This window comes from Lepidochelys kempii, chromosome 3 (genome assembly GCF_965140285.1).
Source record: "Lepidochelys kempii isolate rLepKem1 chromosome 3, rLepKem1.hap1, whole genome shotgun sequence".
Classification (NCBI taxonomy): Eukaryota; Metazoa; Chordata; order Testudines; family Cheloniidae; genus Lepidochelys; species Lepidochelys kempii.
The window spans coordinates 1155140-1178403 of NC_136382.1; the positions used below are offsets into that span (position 1 = coordinate 1155140).

Genomic DNA, 23264 nt, shown 5'->3' on the forward strand with positions numbered 1-23264 from the left:
GGCAGGAGCAGGCCGGGGAGGTTAGGGGGTTTGCAGGGGGGGTTGGGGGGGTTTGCAGGGCAGGAGCAGGCCGGGGAGGTTAGGGGGTTTGCAGGGGGGGGGATTGCAGGGCAGGAGCAGGCTGGGGAGGTTAGGGGGTTTGCGGGGGGGGGGGGTTTGCAGGGCAGGGGCAGGTGGGGGGGGTTGCAGGGTAGGAGCAGGCCGGGGTTGTGGAAAGTTACAGGGCAAGAGCAGAGGTAGGCGAGGATCACTGGCGGGAGCTACCAGCACCCAAGCCTCACTGCTCGACTGGCACGGGGCCTGGGACTCCTGCACTCTGGGTTCAGAGACGTTGCTCGGGGGCTGCCCTGGCCCCCTGTGGTACTGCTGGGCTTGGGGGCCCCGTGGTGGATGTAACCCCATGTCACCGCACCCTGCCCCTTCACCCCGGTGCTTTTCTCCATCCATCCCTCTGTGAATAAATATTTCCCTGGCCCCTGCCCCTTGTACGCCACAGGGGGGTGCATTCACCCCAGGGCCTTTTCTTGGCCAGAGCCAGCTGCCTCGCGAGCAGCCACGAGGTTACCCACAGCACTCCTGGCGTCGTGCTCAGCCCGCGCGCAGCAGGCTCCAGGCGCAGGAACACGACTGAGGGGGCAGCGGTCGAGCACCGCCCCACAGCGGCCGCTCTGGACAGACGACACAGGCCAAGGGTGCATCCAGGTCAGTTTATTCAAACCGAGGAAAGCCGGTCAGTTCACAGTGACGTGTGTAGAGAAGTCGCTCTACAGGTGCCCCTCGCCCCCTTGCTATGGGGCCAGCAGTGCCCAGGGCGGAACAGGCTCTGCCCCTGCACTGTGCTTGAGGGCAGAGTCACAGCATTGGGGGGGACTAAACTCCTGCTAAAGAGGCTGGGGCTGCTCGGCAAGTGGAGGAAAGGGGGAGGGAGACAGACCTGGAGAAAAGAGCTCCCCCCCCTTCTCCATGACCCCTCTGACTGGCGAGCCACAGCCTTGGGGGCTGAAGCAGGAGGGGCAGAGGAGGCCGAAAGGGGCCCGGGGCAGCTGGAGCCAGAGGGCACGCCCCTGCTGGGAAGGGAGATGGTCCCAGGCCGGGCTAGGAACCGTCACAATGAACCGTGGCCGAGGAGGGCTAGGGAGCAGCCGTCGCCGGAGACCCTGTGGGGAGCCAGCCCCAGCCCCCACGACAGGTACCAGGCAAGCCAGCAGGCGCCACCCCAACCCAGATACCAAGGAGCTTGCGAGCCCCAGAGTCTGGGAAGGGGATGGGGCGCCCCTGAGGTTTTAATGCCCCAGGGCAGTACACCCCACACCACTCCCTCCCCACAGCACATGCAGGCTGATCTGCCCCCTGGAATGATACAAGTATGACCTGTTCTGAGCCTCAGCCAGCCAGCTGGCACGCTGCTGCCCCTGCCCAGCCCCAGCTGCCCTGGCAAGCAGTGGGTCAGCAGGAGGCCTTGCTCAGTGCAGGCCCTGCTGCCCGGGGAGGGGGGAGAGGAGCTGGGTCCGTCCGTGAGTCCGTCCATCGCTGACCAGGTCTGGAGCACTGGGGTTCCTGCCGCAGCTGCACTGCCCAGGCTGGGGGCTCTAGTATCTACCCAGCACCGTGGCCAGCAGAGCCATCCGGATGTACATGCCGTTCTCAGCCTGGCGGAAATATGCTGCTCGGGGGTCCGAGTCCACCTCCACACTAGGGAGCAAGGGGAGAGTCACTGCTAGGCGCTTGGAAGCCCCCGCTGGGGTGAAGGGACCCTGGAGTCACAACCCCCAGCCCAGAGCCCCTCACCTGATCTCATTGACGCGAGGCAGCGGGTGCATGACCACCATCCTCTTCTTGGCTCTGGTCATAATGTGCGGGGTGAGGATAAACTGCCCGAAGCACTGGCCGGGGGGAGAGGCTGTTAGCACCCCAAGGATGGGCAGGACCATGGGCATCACTGCTCCTGCCTGGCATAGCCACCCTACCACACCCAGGGCCTTGCCACCTCACTCCCCCCACCTAGTTGCCCTCCTGGGGTCCAGATGCCTGGCCACCCCCCACCCCCTGGGACTCCCCACCTGGTCACCCTACTGCCCCTGTTCTCAGCCTGGCGGAAATATGCTTGCACCCCACCCAGTCACCCCCCCCCACCCCACAACCTGTTCACCCCACACCCTGCCCTGCCACCCCTGGGGCCTGGTCACCCTCAGGGCACTGTTACATTGCTCCACACGTTGCAATCCCCTGGACAGCAGTGAAGGGGGCCTAGAGACACAGCAAGGCTCCTGCAGCCAAGCCCCCCGCCCCCCCACGCCCCTAAACCTCGAGGCCTTGCCAGGGCCAGAGCAGCCCCAGGAAGCAGCTCGCAGGCCCCCCGGGGCAGCGGCCGCACTTACTGCCTCATACTCCTGCACGGAGTCGAATCGCTCCTTCTGGATGCGGGTGACATACAGCACATCTGTGTCAGGGAGAGCCTCCTCGATGCTGTCGAACTCCTCCTGGGGAGGGCAGGGCGTTAGCGTGGGGCGGGGAGCATTGCCGGGCCCGGGGGCAGGGCGGGGGGCATTGCTGGGCCCGGGCCCGGGGGCCCTGGCACGCAGCGGCTCACCTGCTTGATGCCCTTGGAGGCTACGAAGTGGATGATGTCAGCGGGCATGCCGAGGCCGCGGGGCGTGACGTAGCGCAGGGTGACGCGGTACTGCGTCAGGAGGCAGGCCAGAGAGTGCACGGTGCGCCCGTGCTTCAGGTCCCCCACCATGGTGATCTGGGGAGAGACAGCAGCACACTGGAGCCCGGCCAGCAGGGGGCGGCCTCGCCCCACCCGCTCACAGGGCTGCACACGACTCTGGCGGGGTCTGGGGCCAGCGCCAGACCCGGGGGCCAGCGCAGCGACAGCCCCCCATCCCCCGGCTGCACGGCCCTGGAGCCAGGCCCGAGACGCGGCGCAGCGTGGGTGGGCCCGGCCCGGCCCCCTTACCGTCATGCCGTTGACGGTGCCCAGCTCCTCGCGGATGGTGAAGATGTCCAGCAGGGCCTGCGTGGGGTGCTCCCCGACGCCGTCCCCAGCATTGATCACCGGCTTCCGGCACTGCTTGGCAGCCAGCTGCAAACAACACACGGGCTGGGCACAGGGGGGCCAGCTCACACCCCGCCCCCCGCCCCACGGGGCCCAGCGCAGCCACGGGCCAGCCCCCCGCCCCACGGGGCCCAGTGCAACCACGGGCCAGCCCCCCGCCCCCTGCTCCCACCCCACAGGGCACAGCGCAGCCTAACCCAGCCCCACGGGGCCCAGCACAGCCCACGGGGCTGAGCATAGCCTAACCCAGCCCCCTGGCCCCGCCCCACGGAGCTGACCCCTGGGGCCCCTCACCTCCACAGCCCCCGGCCGGGGGTGGCGGAGCACCAGCACGTCAGCGTAACAGCACATGGTCTGCACCGAGTCGGCCAGGGACTCGCCCTTCTGGGCCGAGGACGTGGACTCAGACAAGGCCAGGACGGAGCCCCCCAGGCGGTACATGGCCGCCGCGAAGGAGCTGCTGGTCCTGGTGCTCACCTCGTAGAACATGGAGGCCATGACCTTCCCCTGCAGGGGAGGGGAGACCGTGAGCATGGCGAGGCCCCAATCCCCCCCATGCCAGTGCTCCGATCCCCCCAGCTCCCTATCCTCCACCCCAGCCCCCATCACGGCAGGGTCCCGATCCCAGCTTTCCCCCCACAGTGGGACCCCAATCGCCCCCAGCACCCACCCTGATCCTGCCCCGCAGTGAGGCCAGGATCCCCTTCCCTGCCTTTTCCAGCCCTGCCCAGATCCCTCCCCCTGCAGTGCCCAGCCGGCCCCAGCTCACCTTGAGGATGTCCAGGCTCCGCTCCTTCTGCAGCAGCATGCGCAGGCTGTGTGCCACGTTAAAGAGGTGGGACATCTGGAACGAGACAGCCTTCAGCCGGGGGCCGCACGCACTCCGCCCCCCCAGGCCCTGCCCCAGCCCCTCTGCTCCCAGGGGAGAGACCCCCGCCGCCCCTCACTGCACAGTACCTGCTCCTTGGTGAACTGCTTGACGGAGAGGACGTGCTGCCCAACGAGCGGGTGCAGCAGCGGGGAGGTCTGCGGGTGGGGTGCGCTCGGGGGTGACGTCTGTCTGGGCAGCAGCCCCGGCGGGTAGCAGCAGCTGTCCTGGGTCACAGCCAGATCTGCAGCACCAAGCGCAGGCATCAGCAAGCACCAGGGCCATGGGGCGGGAGGGAGACATCCCCTACCCCCGCCCCATGGCACAGCTTGGGGCTCCCACCCACACCCCCATCCCAGAGCATGGCCCGCAGCTCCCACCTGCCCAGCTCCTGGGGCCTCCTCCGCTCCGCCAAGCCAGGGGTGGCCCCGGCCAGTGGGGAGCTGCATGAGACCGTCACCAATTGCAGCCTGGTGTGGGGGAGGGGGCCTTGTGACACCCGAAGCACATTCCCAGGGACAGCCACAGCTGCCCTGGCCCCCTGAGAGCAGCATCTGGCGACCCACGCAGGTCCCTGGGCAGGAGATGTTTCAGACCCTCTCTCCCTGGCCCTAGGGGCCCCAGCCTGGCACCACCCCGCTGGACCTCGGTCCCCAGACCCCACGTGGGACAGGACAAACCTGGCTCAGTGGCCTTCTTGGTGGCCTTTTCTCTCACGTCCTCAGCTGGCGACAGGCGTGCGGGGACACACAACACGGTTAGACACGCCGGCCACGAGTGCCGCAGCTCCCCACACAGACAGGCCGACAAGGGGCAGGGAGTCTCCCAGGGGCCCCACCCTTCTCTAGCCAGGGGGAGGGGGCGGGCGTCCTGGCGACGCCGAAGCCTGCGTGCTCTGGCCCAGCTGGCTCCATGCAGGACTGTCTGTGTGCGCCAACAGGAGCCGCCCAGCCTCCCTGCCGGGGGGACACCCACACAGGGGCTGGCCCAGTGCTGAGGGCCCCTCCTCGCTGTCCAGGGAGGGGAGGCTGCGAGGTGCTGGGGCAGAGCTCGATCAGGGACGTGGGCACAACGAACTGCCCCGTCTCTGCCACCTCCCCCTGGATCCCGTGGGAGCAGGAACGGCTGCAGCATGAAGAGGTGCTGGAGCTCTGTGACCACCCCCCTCCCCATGGACACCCTGGGGCTGGGGGGGCAGATGGGACACGCACACGCATTGGTTGCTGCTCAAGTCACTCCGGGCAGGCCCCACCCCAGCACATTCCATGTGGCTGCTGGGGAGGGGCTGGGATGAGCCACCGGCCAGCTGGATTCGCACAGGGGGCCCTCAGCCCTCTGCCGAGCAAGGGCCCTGGGGCCGGGGAAACGCCTGGCCCCGCGGCTCTGGCCCTGCATGTGCCTCACCTGGAAGGCCGGGGTCCGAGGCCCGGTGGATGCGGGGCGGCAGGTGGAAACGCCCGTCTCCCATGGGCCCCGCTCGCCGGGGGCTGGACGCTCGGCTACGCAGGGTCTCACTCTGCACCGTGTGCCGGGGGCGCTCGGGAGTCTGCAACGCCATGGGACGGTGGGGAGAGGTCAGCTCTGCTAGCACTGGGAACGCCCCCCTGGCACCGCCCCACCTCTCCCACCCCAGCCCCATGTGCGGCACCCTCCCGGGGCCCTGGCCATTCTGCCCCCCACTCCTCGGCACACGGTGCCGCCAGGCCCATGCCCATCACCATGCTGACAGGATCAGGGCACTGGCAGGCTCCTCCCCTGCACAGGGAGATGGTGAATGACAGCCAGGCAGCCCCCGCCCCCCCCCGTACCTTCAGAGTCTCCTTGGCTGGGGCAGGAGGTGGGACGGTCACTGCCCCCGTGGGCCATTTCCTCACGTCCTGGCCGTAGCCAGGGGGCACCAGCACCTGCAGGATGCAGACACTCAGCGGGGAGGGAGCCGAGACCTGGGCTGAGGGGGGGGGGGGTCGGGCTCTGCACCAGCTAGCTCGCCCCCCCAGCCCAGTGTCTCAGGTCACCCCAGAGGCCCCCCGCCCTTACCTGCCCATCGATGTAGGCAACCTCCCCACGCAGGATCACCTTCCGCACCGTCCCCTTCACCTTTGTGCCCTCAAACGGCGTCCACTGGCACTTGCTGAAGGCCGTGTGGCTGGGGATGATCCACTCGTGCTCCAGGTCCACCTGGCCAGGGGGGCAGAGCAGGTCAGGCTGGGGTGGGGAGCAGGCCCAGAGACAGTGGGTGGCAAGTCAGGGTCGGGTCCGGGCTCTGGCTGGGAACTCGCAGGCACTCATGTCTGGCAGCTGTTCGGGGTGGGGCTGGGCCCAGGGAAGGCGGGCAGAACATTGGGGCCAGGCCCAGGAGGGCGGGTGGGGCAGGTGGCAGGGCAGGTGGCAGGGCTGGGGGGGCAGCTGCACCAGGCCAGGTCTAGGCTCCGGCTGGGCGCTCATGTCTGGCTGCTGTTCGACAGGCCCAGCCATTTGCTCCTCAGCTCCCCCAGGGCCCGGCTATGCCAGCCCAGCGCCGTTCCCATGGGGCACAACCCCCCATTGGGCACGCCTCCCCCCGCCCTCACCTCGATGTAGGTGTCGTCCTGCACAGGCAGGGAGAAGATCTTGCGGGGGTTCTCGTAGAGGCGCTTGACCACGTCCTCGATGGCGAGGCGCCCCTCGGAGACGGCCGTCAGCAGCAGGGGCAGCATGGTCTCCAGGCCGGGGTAGCCCGGGGGGGGCTCCTTCCCTTGCTTCTCCTCCACCGTGTGGGGGGCTATGGGCACAAAGGCGGTGCTCAGGGGGCCCGGCCCCTCTCTCCCACTCTGCTGCCCCCCAGGGAGGGCTCCACAGGGCAAGGCTGAGGGAGCTGGGAACCCCCTGCAGGGCCAGCTCCCCCAGGGCCCCGAGGCGAGAGGGGCCAGCCAGGCCTCTGCCCAGACATCCACCTGCTCCATCAGCATCAGCTAGGAGGGACCAACGGACCCACCTGGTACCGGCCCAAGGCGCCAGATCCCATTTCCCACCCCTAGAGCGGGGACAGGCCCCGTGTCCCATTCCCCACCCGCCTGAGCCAGTCCCTGCCCTGGGGCCAGATGGGAGCCGGTGCCCCCTAGCAGGGACAGGCCCTGGATCCCAGGTCCCTCGGGTGCCAGGGCCCCCCCTCACCATGGTCTGTGGCGAAGCAGTCGATGGTGTCCATGTTCTCCCACAGCGCCTCCAGGTCCTCACGGGTGCCCAGCATGGGCCGCACCTGCGCACGCCCCTCCCCGATGCGTCCTATGTCATCCTGGCACAGGAAGAGGTGGTGCGGCACGACCTCACAAGTCACCTGGATGCCCTTCTGCTTGGCGGCCTTGATGATCAGGATCTGCAGGCCCAAGCTGAGGGTGAGACACCGTCCCCCCATCCCAGACCCCGCTCCTCCCTGCTCAGACTCCCTGTGACAAAGTTGGGGATTTTCTTAGTGTTTTGCATGAACACTGTGTGCCTCAGTTTCTCTGGGTGCTGCGTGTGTAACGAGGGAGTGGAATGGGGGGGTGCGGAGGACCAGGTGTGACCTCGCCTAGCAGCCAGGACCCCGGACACAGTCTGGAACTTGGGGACCCAGTGACTGGTGACCCAGCCCAGCTTGGGAGCCAGCCGGTCTGGCCAGCAGGAGGACCATGGCTGAGGAGAGAGGGGCCGGGGACCGGTCCCAGCCAGCCAGGGGACAAAGGAGGAGGCTCAGGTGGCCTGTTTACCTGGGACCGAAGGCGAAGGACAGGGGAGGAGCGGTTGGGGGAGGGGATATAGGGGGCTCAGCTGGAAGGAGGGGAGGAGGGGACTGGGGGGAAGAGAGCAGCCTGAGCCCCCCAGGAGGCAGGAAAGAGCTAGATGTTCTGTGCCGAGACTGGCCAGGCCCAAGGCCCCTGAGACCGGCCTGGGCTGGGCTCAGAAGCTCAATAAATCTCCAGTGTGACACTGGCTAAGAGTCACTGCAGGCTACAGATCTGGGGGGGCAGGGGAGGGATTCCTCCCTTGGGGTCGGGGGCCCGGAGCCAGGGGGCTCCCTGGCAGAGCCAGGCGTGCTGGAGGTGCAGGGCCAGAGGGCCTAGCCTCGGCAAGAGCGTGCAACCTACCCGGAAGGCTGTCACGCTGAGGGGGTTACTCCCAGGGGCCACACAGAGCCGAGAGAAAGCACGAGTCCTGTGAGTCCATGACACCCCCTTGCCCCCTGCGCAGCCCCCACAGGGCCCAGGCCAAGGGGAAACACCGTCCCCCCGTGCCCCTCTGTGCTGCAGCCCACGCTACGCCAGGCGTGCTGCCTTTCGCTCAACGTCTCTCCCTGGCACCTCTGCCAGGCGTTTGCCATTTCCACATGAGCAAACACACGGGGGGTCCCAGCGTCTCTGCAGCGAGTGGGGAGTCGCTCGAAAACCCGCCCAGCCAGCGCCGAGAGCTCTCTGGGGCTTTCCCCAGGCCACACAAGGACACTGGGTCGGTTTAACTCTGTCACGAGGGGTGTAATACCCCCCCGCCAAGCGGGGCAGAGAAACACCCCCCCATCTCGCCATTGAGTTGCTGGGGGCAGACTGCTGAGCCCGGGGGGGGGGGGGGGGGCAACGGCACGGGAGTGCTGCAGCCGCACAGCTGGGGCCTTGCGGGGCAGACGAGGAGCCATGGCAGAGGGCGGGGGTGGGCTCACAAAATTCACCCTGAGGTTCGCTGTGCTGCTAAGACCTGCCTTTGCCCACCCGGCCCTTTTCCTAGAACCTCCCCCGGCCCCCCAGCACAGAGGATGACGACACCGCCCCCCACCCTGCCTGCAGCCCAGAGCCAGGTCGCCCCACCTCCTCCTTGCGAGCCACGTGGCAGATGTGCACGGGACGCTGATACAGCTGGGCCACCATGAGAATCGCCGCCACCGTCTGCTTCTCCGCGTGCGCCACGATGGGCAGGTGCCTCGGCCACTGCTCGAAGTGCTGCGAGGGGAGAGCAGTGCTGGGGGCAGGGGCAGAGCCTGGCATGGGGTGGGGGGACAGGACAGACGGACAGCGGTGCTGGGGGAGGGTCGGGGGGGCAGAGCACAGCGGGGAGGGGCAGGGAGGGGACAGGACAGACGGACAGCGGTGCCGGGGGAGGGTTGGGGGGGCAGAGCACAGCACATGGAAGCCCGGGTGGGGGCAGGACAGACAGACAGCGGTGCCGGGGGAGGGGACAGGACAGACGGACAGCGGTGCTGGGGGAGGGGCGGGGGGGTCAGAGCACAGCACATCGGGGGTGGGGAGGGGGCAGGACAGACAGACAGCAGTGCCAGGGGAGGGTCGGGGGGCAGAGCACAGCACATGGGAAGGGGGGCAGGAGAGACGGGCTGCAATGCAGGCTGGGGGAGGAGGGCGTCCCCACCGCAGATGCAGAAGGGCAGGCTGGCGCCAGGAACATGGCCGGACAGATAGCGACACTGGGGGGGCGGGGAGGGGGGCAGCCCTTCCCCAGCCCGTCCCACAGGACCCACCTCCATCCACAGCGAGACATTGTCCATCTTCAGCTCGGAGAAGGTGTCGTTCAGGTACATCTTGAGCCCAGCGGCTGCGTTAGCCACGGGGCCCAAGGAGCCGGCGTTGTCCGACGCGGCCCCCAGGTACAGGGCGAAGTCACAGCGCGCACTCGCCTCTGCCAGCTGCAGGGAGACAGGCTCAGACAGGCCCGCGACAGGGGTGCCAAGCCGGGCCGGGGCCAGCACATGGATCGCCCCCCGCCAGGCCTGCAGCCCCAGCTCAGGCGCCACCCCCAGATCCTCCAGCAGCCGCAGGGCCCGTGCTGCCTAAGCAGTGCCCAAGGGGCTGAGGCTGGCCTGGCGCAAAGCCGGGAGCTGCCAGCTCCGCGCCCGGGAGCGTCTCTGAGTGGAGCCTGCCAGGGCGGGGAGGGTGTGTGGGCTGGGGCATCGGGGGGACTCGGTGCGGCTGAGGGAGGGGTCTCGGCTTGGCAGCTTTTGGGGGAGCCGGGGGTCTCTTTGCGGCAGCCCTGGGGAGTATGAGGGGGCTGTCAAGGGGGGGGGCTCTGCACAGCAGCTCGGGGGGGCAGGGGCATTCACCTTCTGCACCAGGGCAAAGGAGCTGGCGTCAACAACGGCAGGGCGGGTGTTGGGCATGGCGCACACCATGGTGACGCCCCCCGCCAGGGCGGCCGCTGTGCCCGAGGCGAAGTCCTCCTTGTGGGTGCCGCCCGGCTCCCGCAGGTGTACGTGCACGTCTATCAGCCCTGGGGGGGAAAGAGGGATCAGAGCAGGGGCCACAGAGCCCCTGGCCGCGGCCGCCGGCCTCAGGAGTCAACGGGAGCAGGCCAAGGGGCAGCGTGAAGCCAGACAGTCCCGCTTCTCTCGGCTTTGTCCGCGGGCTGTGTGGTCGCCCCCTCGCGCACACCGGACGCGGGAGGTCACGCCGGCGGGCGGGGGGGGTCACCCCGGGGGGGGGAGAGCCGTGGCGTGTTTCACCAGAAAGCCCGGTACCCCGGGGTGCGTTAGTACCACCCTAGGTAACTGTGCCTGTGGGAGCCCGAGCCCGGCCAGGCTGGCTTTGACCCCCCACTCCATGGCGCAGGGATGTGGTGGGGATCCCAGGGGGCCAAGCAGCCCAGCGACCGAGTGCACAGGGCTCTGTGGCAACACCAGCCAGCAGCACCCCAGGGCAGGACGGGCCTGAATCTGCCGGAGCCGACAGGTGGGGCCCAGTCCCCGGCCCACAGGGCCCTGGCTGCGCAGATGGTTCAGGCCAGGGACCCTCACTGTCTGGGGGGGGGCAGACACCTCCCCACCCTGCCTGGATTTACCCAGGATCTGAAGGGCCCTGCCCAGAGCCACCACATCTCCCTGCTAGAAGGGGGGAAACACACCTTCCTGCCCCTCCCCACTGCTTCCCTGCCAGGGGCAGAGCCCCCAGCCGCCCCCTCCTCTTGCCAGGAGCCCCGGTACCTGGCAGGCGGATGAGCTTCTGGGAGGTCATGCAGTCCACGTGCATCTTCAGCGGGGGGGCCGTCCCGATCTGGCCCAGGGCCTGCAGGGGAGGCAGCTCAGCTGGGGAGAGCAGAGACCCAGCCAAGCGGGGCAGGGGGCTGGGACAGGACAGCTAGCTCTGGGGCTGGGTTTCCCTGGAGCAGCACCCAGGCGCCCGTGCTGCCCTTTCCCCAGGGCCCAGAGCCCCACAGCTCCCCGGAGCCAGGACACGCTCCTCTGGGCAATCGGTGCCTCTCCAGGAGCCCCCAGGCCAGGCAGCCTCCCCCAACCAGTGTCGTGCCCACACATGGCCACGCCACTCCTCACCAGCAGCCAGGCAGCCCCCTCCTGGCCAGTCCCTGCCCCCAAACAGCCAGGCAGCCCCCCACCAGCAGCCAGGCAGCCCCCTCCTGACCAGTCCCTGCCCCCAAACAGCCAGGCAGCCCCACACTAGCGGCAAGGCAGCCCCCTCCTGGCCAGTCCCTGCCCCCAAACAGCCAGGCAGCCCCCCACCAGCAGCCAGGCAGCCCCCTCCTGGCCAGTCCCTGCCCCCAAACAGCCAGGCAGCCCCCCACCAGCAGCCAGGCAGCCCCCTCCTGGCCAGTCCCTGCCCCCAAACAGCCAGGCAGCCCCCCCACCACACGCCCTCCCCAGCTGGCCAGCCCCCACGCCACCTCCACGAAGAGCTTGGTGCACTTGATGTCGATGATGAGGGGCACGGAGTAGTCGACGGCCAGGCGCCGGGTGCGGTAGCCCTTGGTGACGAAGGACGAGAGCCGGCGCCCCCCAGCATTGCGCATGGAGAGGTTAATGACCAGCTCAAAGTGGTTCTCGGCCAAGTAGTCCATGATGCTGCGCTGTGTCTCCTTGGCCCCGACCTCGCTGCTGTCCGCCTCCTCGAAGTGCCAGTCCACGGCCATCACCTGCCCGGAGGGCACAAGAGCCCCACTCCTGTGACCTGGGCATGAACCGGGGCAGGGGTGGCCCTGCTCCCGGGGTCCAGCCCAGACTGGGGGCGGGGAAAGCGGTTCCTCACTCCAGGGACCCGGGGATGGATGTGGGGGGGCAGAGGAGGGGTGGCCCTGCTCTCGGGGTCCAGCCCAGACTGGGAGCAGGGCGGGGGGTTTCCTAGCTCCAGGAACCTGGAGACGAACCGGGAAGCAAGGGAATGGTGGCCCTGCTCCCAGGACCCAGCACGGAAGGGATGTCACCCCATGCCAGCAGCCTGGGCATTGGCCCCACTAGCCCACGCCTCTGGTGCAAGTCCAGCAGCCTGGGACACAGGCCAGGGAGCCTCACCCCAACCTGAAACCTGCCCCCCAGCCGCGCGGCTTCAGGAGTGGCTGGGGCCCCCCTCATTGCAGATCCCCCACCCGCCCTGTGCCGGGCACAGCAGCACAGACTGCCCCGGACCGCTACCTTGATGCCGTGCTCGGTGTAGAAGTCGGCGGTGCCCAGGCTGGCGTACAGGTTGTAGCCCAGGCTCTCCAGCGTCCGCACTGTGGGCAGCAGCTCACTCTTGTTCTGCAACAGCCACAAGAGGGGTCAGAGCAGGCCAGGCCTGGGCAGCCCAGCACCCCCCTTCCCCAGGACCCCTCCATCCGCAGGACCCTGCTGTACTTAGCTGTCACTCAGAGTGGGGATTCCTGGGCCTGCTCGCAGCCTAGAGGGCTGGGACACAGTGGGAATTGTTATTAAAGCTTTTTGGGGTCCAGTGCGTGCCTCAGTTTCCCCTGTGTGCGGCACTGTTTCCCAACAGGTGAGAAGGTCTGGGGGCTCTAGGGGCAGGCGAAAACACAGGTGTGGATGGTGCCTGGCGGCCTGGACCCTTAGGTCCCATCTCCATGCAGCTCTTGAGAAGAGAAGGGCAGATCCATGGCCGGGATGTGGACACCTGGCAACCAACCATCATGGATGGTCCCACCCCTCCGCAGGGGGCTGAGCCGTATCCCCCAGCTTGGGAACAAAGGCCTGGGGTGGGGTTAAGTATGGGCTGTGGGGAGCACTCAGGGGCACCCTGGAGTCTGACAAAGGAGATCGGACAGACGCAGGGACAGAGCTTGAACCCAGGGGGTCACTGCAGCTAGGCTGGGCGCCCAGAACAGACTCTGCTGGAACCACTTCTCTGGGGGACCCCAGGGCTGCCTGTGCCGTGTGCCAGGCCACAGATACACCCGCCTGTCTGCCCGCGCTGGCTGGGTATCCCCGCAGAAACTGGTGGCGGGGGGGGTTTGGGGGGTGTGCTGCTCCCCCAGATGGGACACGTCTCCCCCAGGGTCTGTCCGAGACTCGCTGCCCGGAACTCCCGGGGTGGGGCAGGGGTCTGCAGCCCCAGGGGCCCAGTCTCAGGAGGCGGCGAGGCCGCGTGGCTCACCCTGGGGGAAAGAGTGAGACCCCGGGGAGTCTGGGTCACTGAAGGGTTCCTCCCAGAGACTGTTCCCAGGCTGGGGCATAGCCCAGCCCTGAGAGTCCAGGACAGAGGTGCCTGCCCGTCATGACAAGGGACCTGGACCAAGTCAGTCTGTGAGAAGCCAGCCTAGAGCAAGGTGCAGGGCTTGGGCCTCCCTGCCCAGGAGCAGCCTGCTTCGTCTCCTGCTGCTTTTGGCTGCTGCATGTTAGCGTTCTGGATTCTCAGAGCAAGTCATGCTGCGTTGCAGCCATGCAGCGAGAGGATTTAACCTTCGCATCCAGAGTCTCCGAGCACCTGCCACGGCCTGCCCCATCCTCACCTTGTAGCTGCCGATGGTCAGCAGAATGTTCTTCTTGGGGATCTTGAAGCCAGTGCTCAGCATGGCTTTCAGGTAGGCCTCGCAGCGGTTCTCCCCAAAGCAGGCCACCTCACCCGTGCTGGTCATCTCCACGCCCAGCACCACGTCCGCCCCCGCCAGCCGCGAGAAGGAGAACTGGGGAACCTGGGGGTGCAGAGAGCAGGGTGAGGCTCAGCAAGCCAGACAGCCAAGACCACCCCATCCACCGCTCCCCACCCACTCACCTTGACACCGACGACTCCAGTGCCTGTCATCAGCCCCACCGACTCCACCTCCTCACCCATGATCACCTGGGTGGCCAGGGCCACCATGTCCACCCCCAGCGTCTTGGAGACAAAGGGGAAGGAGCGGGAGACACGCACGTTGCACTCTATCACCTTCAGCTGGTCGTCCTGCAGAAAGACAGAGTGTGGGGTGACCCATCCCGGAGCCCATTCCCAATGCCTGGTGAACCAAACCAGCCCTGCCCATCCTGGCTAACAGCCCCTGCCGGACCTATCCTCCAGGATCAGAACGGCCAGGCTGGGTCAGAGCAAAGGTCCCTCTAGCCCACTCCCCTGTCTTCCCAGTGGCCAGTGCAGTTACCCCAAAGGGAACGAACTGAGCAGGGAATCAGCAAGTGAGATATATGGAGCACCAGGGCTCTGCCCCTGGCTCGCTTTGCCCTTCCCAGGGCACTAAGCACCCAGAGAGGCAGGGGCAGGGCCAGGCCCCCATAAACCCCAGCACGCTGCTCCCGCTCTCCCACCGCGTCCAGGGCCCAGCCCCCATGGGCCTGCCCCAGGCAACTCTGGCCTGGATGTGACGCGGGCCTGGCTGCAGGAGACGCTGCAGAGCCCAACGCTATCAGCCGGGGAAGGGGTGCAGCCCCCCACAATGACCCCATGACCCAGGGCATTGAGGCTGACTGCTCCCCGGGTCCCTGCTGCCCGCCGGCTTGCCCCCACCCCCTGGCAGTACCTTGGCGATGAGCTGCAGGTTGAAGGGCCCCGTGACCTGCAGCTCCTGCCCGATGGCGTGCACAATGGCCTGGATCCGCTCCAGGGTCTTGGGCGTGATGTCCTGGGGCGGCGTGACCAGCGTGGCGTCCCCCGAGTGCACGCCTGCGTTCTCAACGTGCTCCGAGATGGCAATGGCCACCACCGTGCCGTCACAGGCCACGGCGTCCACGTCGATCTCCTGGAGGGGGGGGATGACCGGACCCCTGAGTGCCCTCAGCCCCCACTGCACCAGAGTGCACCTGCCCCAGCCTGCTCTCCCTGCCGGTACTGCCCTCCTCACTCCAACCCCCCCATGCACAGACCGCACCGCAGTGCGCCCCCCAGCCAGTACCACCCCACCACCCCCTACTGCACAGGCCACACCAGAGTGTGCCCCAACCCAGCCCCCCCCCTGCCGGTGCCACCCCCACACCCCAGTGCCCCCCAGCGCCCCTCCCTGCCGGTACCACCCCTACACCCCAGTGCCCCCCAGCACCACCTCACCCACCCAGCCCCCCACTGCAAACCTGAGTGGTCCCCACCTGCCAGGCAGCGCCTGACCCCCACCCCTCCAGGCTCTAGCCAGTCCCCGCAGCACAAAGAGCCAGACAGGCACCCTGCCCGGGCTGGAGCCAGAGCCCAGCAGCTCCGGAGGGGACAGTCGGGCGTCCCCCTCAGCGTGACCTGGGACTGGGCCCCGGGGGAGCGGAGGGGGGTGTGCCGGCCCCACACCCCAGGGTGAAGCTCTGCCAGCGGCTGCCCAGGAGGCGGCCCCTTGCGGCCGACCCCCCCCACGGAGCCGGGGCCCACACCGACCTTGGCCTCCTGGATGAACTTGGAAATGACGACGGGCTGCTCCTTGGACACGGCCACAGCGCTGCACAGAAACTTCTCCAGGTCGCCGTCGGAGTAGGCCACGTTCATGGCGGCCCCGCTCAGCACGTAGGAGGGGCGCACCACGCACGGATAGCCCACCTTGCAGCAGAACTGCTGGGCCGACTGCGGGCAGAGAGACAGGCTGGGCAACCCCTCCGCCGCCCCATGGCGCACGTGGGGCCGGGGCCCGGGCAACCCCTCCGCCGCCCCACAGCATGCTCGGGGCAAGTAACCCCACCCTGCCCCATGGCACGTGCAGAGGGCACTGGGCAGCCCCTTCCCCGTTCGCCCCTCAACACACACACACAGCCCCCGCCCTGCCCCACAGCGCACACGGGGAGGAGGCCCTGCAGCCCGGCCCACAACACACCCCGGGAGGGTGACAGCCCCACTCACCTCCATGTCGGAGAGCTCCTTCCAGAGGGGCTGGCTGATGCCGATGGTGTCCAGCAGACGGGAGAACTTGAACCGGTTCTCGGCCGAGTCGATGGCCTCGGGGGAGGTCCCCAGGACATGGCACTGTTGCCGGTGCAGGGCCATGGCAATGTTGTTGGGCAGCTGCCCCCCCATGGACAGGATCACGCCCTCGGGGCTCTCCAGCTCGTAGATATCCATCACCACCTGCCGGGGCCAGGGGCCGTGCAGCCAGCGGGCGGGGAGCCGAGGCAGGCCTCCTGGCTGCACGGCCCCCTCCCGGCTCGCCAACCCCCCCCGGCTGCACGGGCCCACCAACAGCATAGGCCCCTCCCGGCTGCCCCCCTGCCCCCAAAGGCACCAGCCCCAGATGACACAGGCACCCGGCCAGACAGGCCCCTCCCAGCAGCACGGGGCCCCCCACTGCATGGCAGTCCGGCCAGCAAAGGCAGCAGGGCTTCATGGGGCGCCCCCCCAACCATCTGGGCCCCCCCGTCTCCTTGACCACACAGGCCCCTCTGACCCAGGCCCCCAGCCTCCGCCCAGGCCCGAGGACCCCAGCACGCACTCGGCCTGGCCCCGGCTGTGCTCACCTCGAAGGAGATCTCGTCGAAGTAGAGGCGGTCGCACATGTCGTAGTCGGTGCTCACGGTCTCCGGGTTGTAGTTCACCATGATGGTCTTGAAGCCCATCTGCAAGAGAGGGGAGCCCTGAGCCGGCGAGGCCAGGATGGGGGCAGGGGACCAGGGTGCGAGGAGCCCAGGGCCAGCCCGCCCTGCCCCCTGACCTTGCGCAGCTCCTGGATGCAGCCCACGGCGCACCAGTCGAACTCCACGCTGCTGCCGATGCGGTAGACGCCGGAGCCGATCACCATGACGTGGGGCTCGCGGAAGGCCAGGTCGTGCTCCGTCCCGTTGTACGTCAGGTACAGGTAGTTGGTCTGCGCCGGCCACTCTGCCGCCACCGTGTCGATCTGCTTCACCACGGGCAGGATCTTCAGGTCGTGCCGCATCTTCCTCACGGCCAGCTCCGTGCTGCAGGGAGGGCAGGGCTGAGAGCAGGCAGAGACAGCCCCGAGAGACCACGACCCCGGCACGCATGTCCGGGGCAGCAGCTCTCTTGTTTCTGAACGCCAGACGTTGCAGCAGGAGCCCCGCCCCACCCCCCATGGCCCCCCCACGCCCCTCCAGCCCTCGCCCCCCCGCTCACTCCACTCTAGGGCCCTCCACGCCCATGCTCCTCCAGGCCCCGGCCCCCCCCTCACACCCCTCCCCCCCACTGCTCTCTCCCTTCCCCCCTTCCACTCTCCACCTCCATCCCCTGCCCCCCCCCAGTGGGCTCCCTCTGCTGCTGGCCTGGGACAGGGGCTGCAGCCTGAGGCAGAGCCTGGTGCCTAACCACAAGATGTGGGTCGGAGGCAGCCCTGGCCAAGCAGGGACTGGCGCCGGTTGATGACCCAGCACCACCGCCCCCACTGGGCGGTTTGGTGTCCGGTCAGTACACCAGAGCAGATACCGAACAGGTCCCCTTTCGACCGGACACCTGGCACCCAGCGGATCCTGCCAAGCAGGCCACAGCGCATCCTGGGAGCTGTCGGCTGCCATCAGCTTGTGCCCACTCAGAGAAGCAGCTGCTGGAGGTCGCCACCATGCCCTGCCCCCTCCCTCAGTGCCAGGCTGACTCCCGCTGCCCTGCCCCAGGCATTACCTGAGCACGGCCAAGGCCACCTGCTTGTCGGAGAAGCCCAGCTGCTTGGCTTTCTTGAGCACGTCGGGGGGCATGGGGCTCTGCCCCTCGCGGTAGGACTCCAGCCGCACCGCGTGGTCCGTGATGTTCTTCATCTTGTGCAGGAACCAGCGGTCGATCTTGGTCAGCTCGTAGAGCCGCTCAATGGGGTAGCCGGCTCGCAGGGCGGCCGCCAGCACGAAGATCCGTTTGTCAGTGGGCGTCTCCAGCTCCTGCCGGGAGGGAGCAGCTTCGTCAGGATCCAAGACCCCAGCCCTGATGGGGGGCCCAGACTGGGACCCCAGGGCACTCAGGACAGCACGGGGAGCCGCTCAGGCAGCATCAGCTGGAGACATGCCTCCTGCCCCCAGAGCTCATGGGAGCGCCCCACGCCCCAGAGCCCCCCCCAGCGCCCCCACTCACCACGTCGGAGGCTGGCTTCACGGTGTGGTCAAAGCCGACGCAGTTCTCATCCACCATGCGCAGCGCCTTCTGGAAGGCCTCCTCGAAGTTCCGCCCGATGGCCATGACCTCCCCTGCGGGAGGAGAGGGGACAGAGTGAGCGGCCAGGGCCCGGCCTCTGCGAGGGGGCAATCCTCAGCAAGCCGCCCCCCGGCGGGAAGGGAGGGAAGCCCCCAAGGCACCGCCCGAGCCGGAAAGGCCGCGGGGAAGGCGCCTTGGGTCGGGGTGGGGTCCCAGGAGGCCCTGGCGTCTCTGGGTCCACGGGGCCTGCTGTGCCACGCACCCACGCTCTTCATGGAGCTGCCGATCTTGGTGCTGACACGCAGGAACTTGCTGAGGTCCCAGCGCGGGATCTTCACCACGCAGTAATCCAGGCTGGGCTCAAAGTTGGCCGTGGTGGAATTGGTGACAGAGTTCCTGTGGGGTTGGGGACAGAGCAGGTTCAGCAGCCAGCCCCCACCAGCGGGCACCCCAGGGGCCAGACACCCAGGATGGGGCAAACCCCCAGGGGGAAAAGGGAGATGGAGACCTCGCTGTGGGAGGGGCAGGGCAACTGAGCCCGGGGACCCAGGATGACTCTCCAGGAGACGGGTCCAGCAGGGGTAGCCCAACGGCTGGTACCATCTGAAGCTGAACTGGTCAAAGCCCCAGGAGAGGAAACTTACCAAGCCCGGGGCTTTGGGGGTGGTCACGGTCTGGAAGGGGCAGTGACTGCCTGAGGCGTGTCCCCCGCTGCCTGGTTGACCCTCCCAGCACCCCCTGAGGAGGCCTGGACCCAGGGCCTGGCTACAGTGGCTCACGGCCCGGCTGCTGCTCTGCTCGCAAGCCAGGAGAGCAGCGCCCACCCCGCAGGCCGGGAGCCTTCTGGAGTCTGCACCACGCCCTGCCAGGGGATGTCACGCTCAGCAGCTGGCCCACAGGCCCCACCCCAAAGCCATTACCTGAGGACGGGCAGGGGGATGCCCAGAGCCAGTTTGGCTGCCACATAGGCCAGTGGGTAGCCGGTCGCCTTGCTGGCCAAGGCGGAGCTCCGCGAGAGCCGGGCGTTTACCTCAATGATGTAATACTGCGGGCGAAGAGAAGGGCATGAGAAGCTGCTACAGCTGGCCAGACCCCGGCTCCTCCAGCTGCCCTCCGTCTGCGGTGCCGGGCAGGGGCACAGAGCAGGGGCACTGGAATGGGGGGAGGGTCAGGGGGCTATGCCCTCCCACTTTTTACCGGCAAGGAGCAGTGATGGGGGAGGAGCGGAGAGGAGCAAGGAGAGGGCAGGGCCTCAGGGGAAGGGGTCCCGGGGGCAGGGCCTCAGTTCAGGCACCAATGGCCCCCACTTTTAGGAAGTTTTGGCCGCTCCTGGCACAGAGCCGGGCCAAGGATGCTGGGGCGCTCTGCCAGAGCGGGGCGGTCCACGGGCAGCTGGCTGGGGCTGTCCCAGAATGCCGTGCCCCAGGCCGTGCATGCTGGGGCCTGCTGGCCAGCTCTCACCTGCTCCGACTCGGGGTTCAGCGCGTACTGGATGTTGCACTCGCCCACGATGCCCAGGTGCTGGACCACCTTGATGGCCGTGTGGCGCAGCATATTGTACTCTCGGTCGTTCAGCGTCTGGCTGGGAGCCACCACGATGGACTCGCCCGTGTGAATGCCCAGCGGGTCCAGGTTCTCCATGTTACAGACCTGCCGGAGGGAGCGTTTCACCCCACTGCCCCTTGCTGCGGGGAGGCTGCCCACCCGCCCCAGCCTGGCGTAGACTGGGCCAGAGCCGCAGGGCCCCAGCCCCAGGCTGGTCTCCAAGGGCCGCTGGCCGCGAGCAGCCCAGTGCACTCTGGGGCCTTTGCCTTCCTCTGACGCCCACAGCCCCAGCACACTGGGCATGGGGGGCACTGCAAGGGGCAGGGCGGCTCCCCAGCCCAGGGGCGTCTGTAACCCTGAGCTCCCCGCTGGGCGCATTAGGGACGCGCCAACTCCCTCCCCACCGCAGCGCCCCCTGCCCCCCTCCTTACGGTGATGCAGTTGTTGTAGGCGTCGCGCACCACCTCGTACTCGATCTCCTTCCAGCCCTTCAGGGACTTGTCCACCAGCACCTGGGAGGTGTGCGCGAAGGCCTGGCTCACCAGCGCCGTCAGCTCCTCCTTGCTGTTGGCAAAGCCGGAGCCCAGGCCCCCGAGGGCGTAGGCCGAGCGCACCAGCACCGGGTAGCCCAGCCTCGAGGCCGCGGCCTGAGCCTGCCAGGACCACAACCAAGGAGTCAGGGGGGCCGACTAGGGCTCGGGCCGGGCCACACAGGGCAGCAGCAGGGCCAGGGCTGCACTGTGGGGGAGCAAGGGGCACTGGGGATGGGGGAACAGTGAGGGTGGGGGCTGTGCTGCGGGGGGGGGGGAAAGAGGTGCTCGGGGAGGATGGGGGAGCAGAGGGTGTCAGGGTTGTGCTATGGGGGGGACAGGGAAGCCAGTGGCAGTGGGGGGTCTTGGGGACGGTGGGGGGGGGATGGGGGAGCCAATGGCGGGGAGGGGGGCAGGGGGGCCGTGAGTCTGCTCAGCTGGACTCGCTAGGCAGAGCTCACAGGGTGAGGCAGGAGCCCAGGGGCTCAGAGTCATTGGGGAGCTAGCCCCAAAGGGACAGGGGGACCCCCTGGGGGCTAGCTCACTGGAGGGTTCCTCCGAGGGACTGTCTGAAAGCTGGAGCACAGCAGGGATCCCCAACAACCGCCCCTCCGGGGAGGGACCCCCCATACCTGCTCCAGGGAGGAGGCTGCCTCACTGGGTGCCACGTGCTCGTTGATCTCCTCCATCTTCTCCACAAAGACCTTGCGATCCTCCGTCATCTCGATGGAGGCCATGGGCGTGCCCAGCACCTGCACCCGGTACCGGGCCAGTACCCCGCCCTGGGTCAGTGCCACCCCACAGTTCAGTGCTGTCTGGCCCCCGAAGGTCAGCAGGATGCCGTCCGGCCGCTCGTTCTTTATCACCTGGGTGCAAGGGAGGGGCTGTGATTGGGGGCCCGGCCCAGAGCCAGCATCCCTCCCAGCCCCCTGACCTCAGGGCAGCTCCTCATGGGCGGTGTGCCAAATGGTTTTCGGGAAGCCGCGGACTCCTGGCCACACCCTGCACCCCACAGGGCGGCTCCCATCAGCCCCAGGCCAGTGCACAAGTCTCCCCACGAGGCTGGGGCTCACCTGCGTGACGTACTCCGGCGTGATGGGCAGGAAGTACACCTTGTCGGCCAGCCCCTTGGAGGTCTGCACCGTGGCGATGTTGGGGTTGATCAGCACCGTCTGGATGTTCTCCTCCTTCAGCGCTTTGATGGCCTGGCCAGGGGGGAGGAGAGCACCGTGACAGCCCATAGTATTCCGCCCCCCGTAACCCTTCACCCCATCACACCAACGCTCCTGCCGCCACATCCCTCCGCCACCCTCTGCCCAACCTTCTGCCCCATATCCCTCCGCCACCCTCTGTCCCTTCGCACCACCCTTCCTGTCCCATAACCCTCCGACACCCTCTGCCCCAACCCTCCCGCCCCATATCGGTCCGCCACTCTCTGCCGCAACACCATGTGTCTCTGCCCTCCTGCCCCAACCCACATCCCTCCACCACCCTCTGCCCCTTCCCCCAACTTTCCGCCCCGTATCCCTCCATCACCCTCTACCCCTTCCACCAACTTTCCGCCCTGTATCCCTCTGCCCCTTCCCCCCAACCCTCCATCCCGTATCTCTCCGCCACCCGCCCCAACCCTCCGCCCATATCCCTCTGCCCCTTCACCCCAACCCTACTGCCCTAGTATCCCTCCACCACCCTCTGCCCCTTCACCCCAACCCTACTGCCCTAGTATCCCTCCACCACTCTCTGCCCCTTCACCCCAACCCTACTGCCCTAGTATCCCTCCACCACCCTCTGCCCCTTCACCCCAACCCTACTGCCCTAGTATCCCTCCACCACCCTCTTCCCCTTCGCCCCAATCCTTCTGTTCCAATATCCTTCCGCCACCTTCTGCCCCTTTGCACCTATCCCCTCTCCCCCCTTTGCACTAACTCCGTGACACACTGTACCTCAAAATAACCCCCTCTAATCCCCATGGTTCACCACTTGTATACGATTGTGTGTGTTGCACAAATCATGCCTCACGAGGCATGATTTGAGAAGACCTGATCTGTTGAGAGTCACTGTCCTGCTAATACGTGGGTATCAGCATCATCTATGAAGTTGTGAAATCCGCTCTGTTACTGACCCGTGTTGTGAGTCTGGGGAAGGGACGCTGACTAGCCCCTGACAAACAAAGGGACTGAACGCAGGTGTTGAGAAACTGAACTGCTTAATCAGGTTTCAGAGTAGCAGCCGTGTTAGTCTGCATCCGCAAAAAGAACAGGAGGACTTGTGGCACCTTAGAGACTAACATTTATTTGAGCATGAGCATTAGATGCATCCGATTAAGTGAGCTGTAGCTCACGAAAGCTTATGCTCAAATCTGTTAGTCTCTAAGGTGCCACGAGTCCTCCTGTTCTTTTTGCTTAACCAGAGAGCCACCAGCAGGGGATCTGGAAACAAGAAATTGACTATTCCCCTGAAGGACACTTGGCAGCTCACGCAGGCCACAGCACTGCCTGGCCCTATGACCCAGCAGAGACTTTTCCAGGACAAAGCGTCAGAGTAGAAATGGGGGAATCTCTGCCCAGGCCATGTGACCCCGGAAAGGCAAAGAGCTAATGCTGAACGGGGGGGAGGGGTCCCGGGCCAAAAGGAGACATCGCAGCGTACGGTGAAGCAGCTTGTTCTGCTCTTCCAATGACTCGCCTTGGCAAAGCGTGAGAACTAGATCGCAGCTCTGGCTTCTATTCTTGTTGTAACCACTTCCGACCTTCTAGGCCCTGTGACGAAGTGGGCCTGTTCTTAATGTTTCCTCCAAATATTGTGGGGGTGCCTCAGTTTCCCCTATGCAGTTCTTAAGTATCTAGGGGGTGGGGTAAGGGTGTATGATCATTGCAGAGCCCTAGAGGGCAGGTGTGTGCAGGGGTCTGGACACAGAGAATGGCCAACACCCTGTTTCCTGGCAACTGATGGCCTGGGCCCTTCCCCCCTTGCAAGGTGAAAGCTGAAGGGTTGGAGAACAAAGGAATCAGGTGATCACCTGGCCCGGGAAAGGAACAAAGCCCAGAGGAGGAGGGGCT

General features: G+C 67.2%; 1 protein-coding gene across 3 annotated transcripts in view; it reads right to left on the reverse strand.

Annotated features, from left to right (window-relative positions):
- Positions 1-693: 693 nt before the first annotated feature.
- CAD (carbamoyl-phosphate synthetase 2, aspartate transcarbamylase, and dihydroorotase) overlaps positions 694-23264 on the reverse strand; it is a 30530-nt gene continuing 7959 nt past the window's right edge. Inside the window, exons 10-44 of one of the 3 annotated variants that reach the window (XM_078851995.1) lie at positions 21279-21410; positions 20838-21071; positions 20107-20328; positions 19592-19780; positions 19051-19175; positions 18393-18526; positions 18071-18183; positions 17630-17880; positions 16710-16956; positions 16516-16614; positions 15905-16129; positions 15449-15631; positions 14613-14831; positions 13877-14044; positions 13614-13796; positions 12304-12408; positions 11559-11807; positions 10864-10945; positions 9988-10154; positions 9409-9573; positions 8744-8875; positions 7080-7281; positions 6497-6687; positions 5964-6104; positions 5735-5830; positions 5331-5472; positions 4607-4651; positions 4016-4170; positions 3828-3902; positions 3353-3565; positions 2960-3085; positions 2591-2746; positions 2379-2480; positions 1789-1883; positions 694-1692 (exon numbers count right to left, since the gene is read on the reverse strand). In XM_078851995.1, coding sequence (XP_078708121.1) covers positions 1590-1692; positions 1789-1883; positions 2379-2480; positions 2591-2746; positions 2960-3085; positions 3353-3565; positions 3828-3902; positions 4016-4170; positions 4607-4651; positions 5331-5472; positions 5735-5830; positions 5964-6104; positions 6497-6687; positions 7080-7281; positions 8744-8875; positions 9409-9573; positions 9988-10154; positions 10864-10945; positions 11559-11807; positions 12304-12408; positions 13614-13796; positions 13877-14044; positions 14613-14831; positions 15449-15631; positions 15905-16129; positions 16516-16614; positions 16710-16956; positions 17630-17880; positions 18071-18183; positions 18393-18526; positions 19051-19175; positions 19592-19780; positions 20107-20328; positions 20838-21071; positions 21279-21410 — 5466 coding nt within the window. In that variant the 3' untranslated portion in view covers positions 694-1589. The remainder of the gene's footprint in view (positions 1693-1788; positions 1884-2378; positions 2481-2590; positions 2747-2959; positions 3086-3352; positions 3566-3827; positions 3903-4015; positions 4171-4606; positions 4652-5330; positions 5473-5734; positions 5831-5963; positions 6105-6496; positions 6688-7079; positions 7282-8743; positions 8876-9408; positions 9574-9987; positions 10155-10863; positions 10946-11558; positions 11808-12303; positions 12409-13613; positions 13797-13876; positions 14045-14612; positions 14832-15448; positions 15632-15904; positions 16130-16515; positions 16615-16709; positions 16957-17629; positions 17881-18070; positions 18184-18392; positions 18527-19050; positions 19176-19591; positions 19781-20106; positions 20329-20837; positions 21072-21278; positions 21411-23264) is intronic. The other 2 variants (XM_078851996.1, XM_078851997.1) reach the window with 2 other exon arrangements.